The 12,006-nt window shown below is 39.2% G+C and overlaps 1 protein-coding gene across 1 annotated transcript in view; it reads left to right on the plus strand.

The window, feature by feature from the left end:
• LOC117740635 (astrotactin-2-like) overlaps window positions 1-12,006 on the plus strand; it is a 227,485-nt gene that overhangs the window by 44,337 nt on the left and 171,142 nt on the right. Inside the window, exon 2 of the mRNA XM_034547153.1 lies at window positions 991-1,178. Within this exon, the coding sequence (XP_034403044.1) occupies window positions 991-1,178 (188 nt within the window). The remainder of the gene's footprint in view (window positions 1-990; window positions 1,179-12,006) is intronic.

Below are 12,006 nucleotides of genomic sequence, written 5' to 3' on the forward strand. Positions count from 1 at the left end.
TGACAAATACTGTATCAAGCCTCGCAATCTGAGGCTCCCTGAGGCTTCTCAGTACTCCTCTACTGAACAACCACTCCCACTTGATAGCATTAGATTCTTGTGCCATGATCCATATCGAGATAAACTGGTGATCCCTCTCTTTTTTTCCCCCCATCTCCCCCTTTCATTGCTCCATAAATTGCAATAGGGCTTGTTTTTTCTATTTTATTATTATGTTGCACATTTTTCTCTCCCCTTTTGCTTTTAAACGTTTTCCAGTTTCCCTTTTGATGTGTGATACTTAATGCCAGCAATGGCCTGGAGCAAATGGTTTTATATTGGTACAGAATGTAGGATGATTTATGCAGATGAGCAGAGTACATTGAATGGTGAAACGGCATTTCTACAACTGCTTTAGACATGAATTTAATCGAGCATTATAAATCAATTGTCTTCCCATTTGTGGAGTTTTTATGTCAGTGTTTTCTTCCCTGACAAAAAAAGAAGTGTAAACAAATGTGCAGGAAAAAGCCTCTCTCATCTCGTGTTGTCAATAATAGAACTGCGGTATTGTTTGGAATGGCTTAAACGTGTGTGTGATTCTTTTCATTGCTGAATTTCAAATTCAGAGACATTTCTGACTAATACCATGGGTGAACAAGTTATCATCATAAAGATTTCATCAAAGCAGCGACACAATGCTGGCATTACTGGCTTGGCAGTAACTCTTCCCCAGCCAGCTGCACAAACGCCCAAAATTACGAAGGCTTAAGAACTCTGTCCAGCTTTTCAGATGTGTGCTAAGACAGGGCACTGCACTGGGATACTAATGCATAACCAAACAGTCACTTTTTAACTTTGGTTTATTCCTCAAAGGCTATTTGAGATGTTTGTTTATTCATTTTTTTCACACAATACGGTTAGGAGAACATACTTCAACAAACAGATTGAGTGTGAACGTGTTATGGCTTATACATTGTAACCTTTTTCCTCTCTCCTTGTTCTCTGCAGAGATGTCGGGTACCGGAGAAGAAATTTCCCAGGTGCACTGGAAGCAGCAGTGGCTGGAAAATGGGACACTGTACTTCCATGTGTCCATGACCGAGTCTGAGATTCTAGCCCAGACGACAGAACCCACAGCCCGGGAGCCCGCTCATGGCCTGCATGAACACATGCATCTGCTGCACATCTCAGTTATGGTAAGTTACAAAGAACCGAGCCTAACGTGAAATGTGGTTGTAAATATATATAGAATCACAATGGATGTTGGACCACTGTTGGCAATCTTTTTTTCCGGGGAAGTGTGACCGCCCTCAATTTGTTCATCCATCGTGTTGTGTGCTATCTGAGGTTACTACTGTTTGGGCCTTTTTCTTTCTGAAGATCCATGACTTACAGTTTGACCCTAAAAAAAGAGTGCCATGTTTTGTTGCAGCTTTATATAGTAAGTGGTAAATGGAGTCTACTTGAGAAGCGCTTTAAGGCGACATGTCATCATTCACCCATTCACATCCATTCATGCCCTGATGGCAGGTGCAACCATTCATACCCATTTGCAGGAACAGCCTGCGGGGGGGCAAATCGGGGGTTTAGTGTCTCGCCCAAGGACACATCGACCATGGACTAGTGGAGCTGGGGATCGAACCGCCGATCTTGACTTTCTTCACGCTGATGTTTAAGTGGCGGTTCACCTGGAGATATGTAAAGAGGATCTTTTTAAAGAGGGTCACTTTTAAAAGCTGATGACTGTAACGCACGTTTAAACGGAGCCTCAACGGATGCAACACTCGCAGACGGCTCAAGTCTGTTGAGCTACCTTGAGGTGATGATGCATTTTAGATAAGCGTGGACAGAGCGTGCGTAGGTGAATATCTTCAAATGTCAAACCAGTGTGGTAAGAACAGAGCTACATCCGCACAATACATAAGCAGCGTTGCACCTCTTGGTTTATTAGTTCTTGCTGATGCTGTCAGAGTATGGGGGAGCATCAACGTGTTGAAGTGTTGCCTTACCAACTGTTAGCAGTTGGAGAAGAACGATGGTTAGAAGTGTTGTCATAATATGCATTGCTGCACTCTTGTATGTGTGCCAGTCGATTTTTCATCGCCATAGTGCAACTTTATGATTGTGGCATATAGGGATTTACTATTGCTCTAAATCTACTGAGGCAGAACTTCCCTACTAACATACACATGCACACACACACACACACACACACACACACAACATTGCAGCTGATAACTCACCTCACACATGTTTTGTTCTGCAGCACTCTCTCACCGAAATGGTCTCTCCCCTCTGGACATTATTGATAAGACCAACCTCTGCACTTCCACCACCCTGTGTGCTTTAATCCACCATCCTCTCTCTCTCTGCATGCATGCTACAAATATATTCGGTAACATCATCTCATCTTCACGCTTGTTGATATTTGTGCTTTATCTCATCTTGATGAATACCTCTGGCTGTGTTTTTACAGCACTGTCCTCCACTCCCAGTTTCTGACCTTGTCACGTCGCCACTTCACTTTCTCCCGAACCTGTTTTTTTGCAACCTGTTCTGTTGTTACCACTTTCTGTATCTCTTCTCTACCCTCATGGCCCCACCCAGGGGTGGCCGTAGGCATGAGCGGTAAAGGAGAAGGCTCGGGGCGACATCCATCCATGGATCCCATGCTTAATGAGGGAAGAAAAAAACATGTCAAAATGAATAACTTTGACTATTTTTTTTTACTAATACTTTTTTTAATGCTATTATTTTTAAACTATTACAGAAAAATATTCCACCCTCATACCTACATGGCCTATTAAACAGGTCTTATTTCCCAGGTTGCATGCAGCATCGCCCCGGCCCATCACCCTAATAGCTAATGATGAAGTCAGTTACTCCCACCTTAAATTCAACGTGCAAATTTGAAATTAATTTTTAGGTGGGGACTAAGCTCCAACATAAAGGTTGTTTTCAAAGTGTGATCCACACAGTTTAATCTCAAAGACATAAAGCAGTTTCTGTGTGACTGTTTCAACACTTGATTGGTGGAACTGCTGCGATGCAACGGGCACCAGCTAGACTCTTTCCGAGAGCACCAAATTGGTCACGTCTCTGACCACACCCCTTCTCCATCAAACCACTTTGCCTAACACTATCATGACGATGCCATATAATCTGACTTAAGTGAATCAAACATTACACATGTATGACTGTTGTGTGTATTATTTAGTTGTATTATTATTATGAGGGCAAAATTGACAAAAATCTTTGTCTGCCCAATATAAAACGTTGTTCTAGACACGGTCATAAAAACTTAATTTGAAATGGTGATAAGATTTAGTTAATGGTTCTTTGTCACAGCAGACATTTTAAGTTCATCATTACCAGGAAACAAGTAACGGTGTAATTAATAACATGAATATTGACTCTATTCTATTGAAGGTTATCACACTGTGACGCAGTGTGCGACACAATGCACAGTACCATCATCATTAATCTTTTCTTCTTTTTCTATTTTGTAAAATATCAAATGTCCTCCCAAGTAAAATGCGTACTATAAAGTACTGTGGTGTTCTTGTTAACAGTAGCCTTCCTTTGAAAATATGTTTTTTATTTTTTTACCTTTTTTTTTTTTTACCATCATTTTGATTTATATAATAGCTTATGCATATTTCTGTTATCATTTAAAATAGGCTCAACTTTGAAACACCCACTCACACCATTGTCTGCTCTTCCACACTGTTTCCTGCACTCGGCCTTCAGTATACAGGCCATTTAAGCTACAACTGGTCTAAAATGCAGCACCAAGTGTACAAAGAAGAATTTAATACATTTATAATGTGCTTATAGATTTTAATAACTGCTTAAGCACTTAAACAATAAGACTTTTAACACGTCTTTTACTCTGATATAAACTATTTTATATATTATCCTGCTCATGAGTTTTCACCAAAATGTGTCCATCCTCCTTTTTTAATGCATTTTTTTTTCCTGTATTTTATTTGTTTTGTATGCTAATAGATATGGATGACTAAATATATACACCAAAGCAACAATATGGATATGTTTCTATTTCCAGGAACTGCTTCTTTTGTTGGCTGTCTCAGTTGGACTGGCGTTTCTAAATTGACCATAATGTGAGTGTGAATGTGGTCATTCGTCTGTGTGTGTTAGCCTCTGTCAAGTGGGCAACAGTCCAGGGGTAGCCTGCCTCTCACTCAACGCCCAGTGGATGCTGGGAAATACCCAAACCCCCTGAGACCCAGAGCAGAACAAACCTTTAGAGAATATTTATTGCTTTTGCTTTTGGATTGATTAATTCCGATATTATTACAAGTGTTTTTTTAATAATGAATTATCATAACTCCCCTCTTTTTCCCTGTCTTGGTTGCATCTCACTGTCCTCTACTCAACCTTCTCTTGTACATCTTTATAATTAGACACAGCTGAACTTGTTTCCTTCATGCTGCTAATCTCTCATCCTCGGCTCATATCCAGGATTAAAGAACACCCCAGCATATTTGTGTCCATACAAGTAACATCATGAGGACTTGATCAGCACAGCTTTGCTCCATTGGTAAAACTATTCCACAAGCAACTTTTGACAGCGCAACAAATACCAAAACCACTTATTTAAAATTTGACACAAGGAAATATTATTTTTATAAAGCACTAATATTTCTTGTGTCTGAAACATGGTGTTTCATGGGGTTTATGTCGATAAAAATGTCTTTAAACCTGCCTCAGCCGATGTTTTTAGCTTTAAATACAACATTTACACACCTTTTTTACAACAGCATTTGTTGGTTTCATAGTGCTGAGGGGAACTGCTTTGTCGAATGAAAATTATCTGTGAGGTTGTTGTTGATATGTAATCTATTGGTAATATACAAATATTAAATATAGATGCTGTAAACATGGTTTTATACCAAAATGTCAGTGCAGTTTAGGGAGTTTTCTCTTTGTGTGGGTTGGCATAGACATTATTGTATGAAGAAATTCAAAGAAAGTGTGAAAGAAGAGGGGAAGCACATCGAGGCAGTCGAAAGAGGACAGAAGGTCTGGTGGTTTGGTCTCATGGCCCCAAGGCGTCTCCTGGCTCTCTGAGTGAACATCACAATATCTGATGCTGTCACTTCTGGGCCAGACAGAAGTGTGAGCACTCTATTCTTCTGGCATTGAGCTGTCAGTTTCTCACTCAATCAAACAATCGTTTTCCCAACTCGCCCTGCTTTCTGCTGTCCTGCCCCTCCGCTGTGTCGCCACCGTATGACAGCAGCAGACAGAGACCTGAGGTATCAGTTTTAGCACGGGCTAAAATGACAGCTGACTGACAGAGCCACCAGATAGATTTGTTTTACATGGAGTGACTCGCACTCATAAGCGGTTGTTTCGAGAGTATTGTTCTTTTCATTGTAAGAATGTCTTATCATTATTAATCAAACGAGTTGGCTGCATTTTTTAGGAAATACTCTCCAGCGTGTAAAGGCTACGCCTTAGTAGCAGTAGCAAAGTTACTTAGTGCTTTAATGTGAAAGCTTCGATGGAAGTGATTCATAGACTGGTTATGCTGACCTTTTGTAAAGAACATATCGGCCTTGACGATGATCGGAGACGTTGGTGCTTACAACAACATGTTTACAACTTAAAGGGAGGCATTTCTTTCACTGAAACACATTGTGGCCCATCAGTGTCCTTGCACCTTTCATTAACTTAATGCAAAGCCTGTTTTTTGTTGTCTGTTTTCCTTCTTCAAAATCTTCTTCAAACAGTGGTCATTGTTTTTTTAAATTATTTTTCAAATAGCTTTCAGTGACCAACATACATCATTGTTAGAATGGTTATCTTCTCTTCTGTTATAAATATATAGCTGTTAAATGTATTCATGACTGCAACCCCACAGTGATACTTGACACTTTAAAACTGTTCAACAACACTGTTGACTTAATTGGAAATGATTGTACACTTTAATATCTTTTTTTGTTTACTTTTTGAAGATGCTGATGTCTAATACGTAACAATGTGTGCTCAAAATTCTTCACGGTAACCCAAAGCATCACAGCTGGAATACTGTGTGGAGCTTTCTGTATGAAGTACAGTGACAATTTATTTTAATATAATTGTATTAATTAGATTAGATTTAATATGCTGCCAAACATTGTTCGCTTGAGATCACATATGCACAGAACATAACTGTCAGAAAAAAAAGTAGCATCTGTATAATTTATTGACCTCCTTAATATACTGCATTCAAAAGAAAAAAGAAAAGAATCGGATGAGTGTGGGTTGTTGTTTTAGTTCACATAGCAGCTTAATTGTTTGATTGTGAGGTGAGTTGAAAAGTTACACTCTTTGCAGTCCAGTTCATCTTTTTAACTTTTTTTTTTTTTGGGGCATTACACCACGTTCTGCTCCCCTGCCGTGTTTGGTGGCCTTTATCTGACATAATTTGATTTGCACTGTGCCATCAAAAATGATTACACACACTTGAGCAACGATTGCAAGCATTTTATTTTCACACATGGCTTTTTGTCAAACTGCACTTCAATCTTTGCTTGGCTCTTTCTGATTTGTACCTTTTTTTGGGAGATTTTTCTAGCTGGAGCTGAACTGTGATTAATAATCATAGGAAGGGTAGTATTCTATATATCAGTAGGAGGGAAGTACTTCATTGGAGATCACGGATCACTGTCTTACTGCAGCTGCAGACTTGTTGATTCATCGAATCTGGTGGTTGTGCTGGTAGTTCTCCGTCATCTAATATTTGCAAAAATGGGGGCAATCGAGGCTCATGAAACCTACACACACGTAGCATAATACATCTCTTCACACTATCAGGGTGAAGATGATTGATATTGTTTAAACCATTTCATACAATGGCAACTCTGGAGGCAACCAGACGGTTTGCCTCCAGAGAAGAGTCACACCACTGGTTTGATCAGACCCCTGAGATGTGCTGAAGCAGCTCTTAAACAAAGCCCCCACCCCACAGCAGTGACGGATCACAGAGAAAAAGCAATTTTCCTTCGCTCAATTCAACCTCGACGCCAGAAAGAAATCCATGATGTACAATGCATGATGCAATATATATATATATATATATATATATATATATATATATATATATATATATATATATATATATATATATATATATATATAATATATAAAAGATGTTTTTTGTGACAAAAAAATTAATTATAGGTGAGATATAATTGCATTTCTTTCTCATCACTACTGTGAATGATATAATGCAGTGGGAATTTGAATATGGAGATCAGAGGAAAAGGCAGTCCATCATGTTGTGTGTAGCACTGTGGAACATTTTTCAAAGAAGTGGACATGTTCGAGTTCACTGGGAGGACAGGTAGTATTTTACCAAAATGAGAAGCAATAAAGGCTGACAGTTCAGAGCCTTTCATATGCCACGTAAGGGAACATAATTATATATTCCCTTCGATCTGGTTGTCCACAGGACAACACAATGTGGAAATTAGGCATGTTTCACTGACTATTTGGACATTAAGTTAAATACGCCAGTAAGCCAACACTAAATAGACTAAATTAATTAATGGAAAATATTGTTTTACAATACTTTCTTAAATTTGAGAATATAACTGTGTCATTGCATATTCCTGTGCTCTCACAATGTGAAGGGAGGTCTACTATTCTTATCTCAGTCCTGATAGATATGCATGAAGATCATGGTGCACCCTACACGGTTGAAAGGACTTCCTTTTATAATTAAGCAGTCACTGGTGATATATGACCATCAGTGTGCTGGATCATCGAGCATCTGAGTCAACCGGGGCTCCTGTGGAATCAGAGGCTACATACATAAATTAATTTTCACAATGCCCCGGCACAGGAACCCGTAATACTTCTGCGGGTGACGACATTTAAAATGATTACATTCATGTCCAAGCCAGTTCCGTTTGAATTCCTCCAAGCTTGTTATTGTTTCCGCCACCTTTTTTGGTTTCGATGATTTTACACGTGTCTGTTAATGTACCATGAATACAAGATCAACGCTAATTAAGATCCATGGTAGCATGCAGTTTAAGAGATTGACATTAAGCTTCGAGAATTAAGTTAATGGATACAATAATACAATAATATGTCATTATTTAAATTAAGTTATTTGCTTAGGGAGCTGATTGTTCTTCTGCTTTATTAATAAAGCTCATTTACATCCTTAGAGATCAGAATGTAGCACTTACATTCTACCTGCACATTACATTAAAGGCTTAAGAGGTATATCGAGGCTCTGGCTTAACAAAAATACATATTTCTCTTTCCTTCCATAGCCTTCCTTTTTATTTATCTTTCTAGATTGGAGATATCAGCCTAGAGAGGTCTACCTTCTCTCCAATATATTGGGACTAAATGAAACTTGGCTTGTGATGCTCAAAGCAAAACAAAAACTACATTTGAGCAGCAATAACTCTTTCCAGAAATCCTGACCTGTTTACTCAAGATAATCAACAGACTTCGTTGTGTTGTGAACTGTGATTGAATGTAAATAGTTCCTCCTCCAAATTATTGTGCGTGCAAATGGTGTGAGGCAGTTCTCAATTTGATCACAGAGTAGAATCAAATTCAACTAAGTAAATATTGATGAATCCTCTTTTGTTAAGGTTTATTAATGATGAAAGCACACCGTGAGAAGTGATTATTGGCAAATGTTATTCTATTTTCTTTCCTGTGTTGATTATTTGAGTAATGCTTTTTCATTTTAATTCATTATTTCTTGGAGTTTGTGATATGGCTAGGGCCATTTCAGTGCTTAATTAATTCTTCCTGCTGCAAGAAACCCGTTTTCCATCTGACCCGGACTTAAAGTGATGACGTACCTCATGTCTAAAACACATGACGGTTATCATTTGATGTGTTGTCACATGCAAATAGAACAGCATTCTGTTTCAGACCCTGGTGCATTTATTGCCATCACATCTGTTTCCACATGTTCCAAGACGACATTGGTGTCTCTCGTACTCTGTGTCTTACAATGTACATTTCAGCTTGAGACATTATTTCCTTGAACCTCCTCCACTGCTGCCAACATTGGAGAACACACTTAACTTACACTTTACTTCACTTAGCTGACAAAGCAATGTCCTACTCTGCCCAGTCGGTGAAAGACTTGCAAATAGTGTGTTAGTTTAAAGTAGCAGGCATTTAACCAACATCACATTGTAGCCTTGAAGCCATGTATGTCGCTGTCTTTGGCTATTGTGCACCTGTGGCCAGCCAAGAGAAAACGTACAGCACTGTTCTCAAGTTCACACTACATTGAAGAGGCTGTTACTCTGCAACAACCTAAACAATACCCACGGCCTTCAGCTTTTCCCTCAAGCTCTGTTCCTACCCCGGTGAATGCTGCCAAGGACTCCACTGATGAATCTCTTGCCTTCTGTACAGGGGGATCATTTATTTATTTTGAGGGGGTTCCCCAGTGTTCTCCGTACCCTTTCTGACAACCGAGGTCTTCTGAAAGTCACCCTACTGTATATGGACTCATTCCACACAAGAAAACAGAAAACAGACAGAACAACATCAACCTTTAAAACGGTTCTACCACAATTGATGGAATATATGTTTCTAGTCATCACTGACAAACACTTATTTGAACAAGCTGAATTTATTTTCCCTGCTACCTGAGTTCAATATAAGCATAAACACTCTACTGCATGCATGCTATATTGGAGCACACATTATGAATTGCATCATCCCAACCATCCATCGGCGATAGGATAGGAGTCTTTGTAGAGATGAACAGTTAGGATGGTGACTGCCTTCAGGGTTAGTCTGTATTAGCTACTGAATATAACGCTCTCCATGTTCAGGTCCATGTTTTCTGTCATTTCTGCCGATTTCTGACCTCCTCGTATTGGTGTTCATTATACAATCCACAACTAGCAGAGCTGTTCGATAACAATGCACCAACAGATAGGATTTTCCTCCCAGTAATACTCCTCCTGGCCTCCCCGGTCACTAATGTGGCCATTTATGTTTTCTAGTACCACTATACATTTGGAAGAGGAATCCTTGTCTGGTGGCTTACTGGCAAATTATTCAACCTGCTTTTAGATAGAGAACAGCAGTTAGCATTTTTTTTTTTTTACAACATACAGTCACATTGGGGTGACCCTGTCATCCACTGGGACTCTCTAAATGTGCCTAGTTGTTGGAGTGGGCTTTGTTGTCCCCGTTCTGGGCAAAGTTACTTCTGTTTCCTGCTGGAAGTCATTGGGGTCATTTTGAAAGACAGTTTGTTCTCACACCTGAAACTGTTTTTACCTTGCATGTCCCTGAAAACGTTAGCATTAAAACTTGCCCTACAGCTAGAAAAAAGACTTAACTGTTAAGAGAACACGTATGACTTATTTGCTATTTCCAGGTTTCTTCTTAGGGTCCTGTATAGCTCAGACTGGTTAATTCATATTTAGCTTCTCCTAGTGATACTGAAAGATTAAAGGGTGTGTGGACTGCTTTCGCATCGCACAAACAAGTTAGTCCACACCTTTCCTACTTGTCCATTAAGTCATTGAATGCCCTGCTTCACCGCATCGCTAATTGTTCTTAACCAGAGCCATTAGTGTCATAGCATACTGTTGGGGCTGATACTGTGGATGCAATTAGGAAACAAGTAAGATGGTGTTTCATAATTTTCTCCTCATAACTTCATGTCTGCTGCACAACATTAGTCATCAGGTTCTTGAATAATCAGTGTTTATCCTCTGAATTCTTTATGATCCTAAATGATGGGACATCTTGCAAATTAAAAAGAAATCTGCCAGGAATAAATGTTGTTTCCTCTGAAAATTCGAATTATATGAATTTTAGTTTTTAGTTTTTTGGGGTTTACAAGTACAAATTAACATTACTTTTTTAATCGAGGATGCAGTTTCAGAAAAGTTTAGGAGTTACCATCATATGTGAATGACATTTAGTTAATTGTGGTCCCATTTGAGTAAAATAGACCATAAAATGGAGAATGCCTTCGGGTGAGCAAGTGTGATTGACAGGTCGCTGCAACTACAAGAGCCGTGTACGGCGGCTACGTCACTCCTCGTTTTTTTTTTTCTTCAAATATGGTAACTTCCATCCACTGGTTGCAAAAAGCCAAGATGGCGACGGCAAAATCATCGAACTCGAGGATTCGAAGCGGTGGTCCACAATCCAAAGGGTGATGTCACGATGACATCCACTTCTTATATACTATGTTCAAAACTCAAGATTTTACACTGCCACTGTGGTTCGGTCTGCTGTTTATTATAGAGGGCTCAGCCGTCACTATGTTCAGAGCTGTGTGGAGACAATAGACAGGCTGTACATTTTCAATTTAGCACCTTTTTAAATACTTATCTTAACAAATATCTCTTCAGAGAACATTCACAGACATTAATGTGTCCAGACGTACTGATATACACCACGTACACGCAGCCACGTGCTGTGTATATGAAAAAGGGACAGCCCGATTGCCTGTCCCTTTTTCATATACACAGCACGTGTATGCTTGAGAAGACAAACCGTTGTAATAGAGCACTTGTTCGCTGGCCAAGAGTCATGACCAAAGCAAATTAGTTCTCTTCAGACTTCTCCAGCTGTGCAAGTGAACAAGGAAGAATGCTATTAATAGAGACACAACTCAGGTAGAAGTGCCTGCATCCTCCCATCTTTGTTTTTATGCCCTTCTCTCTTCTGCCCATTCATCCACCGTCTCTCTGTCTGTTCTGTTGCCTGGGTAACAGTTACCGATGGAGACCAGGAGTTCGGGGAACAAAAGAAAAATGTGGTCCCGGAGATTATTGAATAACTGTGTTCATGTACTTTTGACTGCTTGCATGCATGTGTATAACATACTTGGTTACATTGTATATAGGTTCATAAAATAATTGTTACCTAAGAATTTATCTTTTTTTCTTTCTATATTGTGACAGCCAATTCAAACCATTCAGGATTTTAAATCATAATTAAACTCATAACAATGTCTGTTCACTTTTGTGGGAACAGGTACAGATTATTTTGTACTTT

The sequence above is a fragment of the Cyclopterus lumpus genome, chromosome 12 (genome assembly GCF_009769545.1).
Source record: "Cyclopterus lumpus isolate fCycLum1 chromosome 12, fCycLum1.pri, whole genome shotgun sequence".
Lineage (NCBI taxonomy): Eukaryota > Metazoa > Chordata > Actinopteri > Perciformes > Cyclopteridae > Cyclopterus > Cyclopterus lumpus.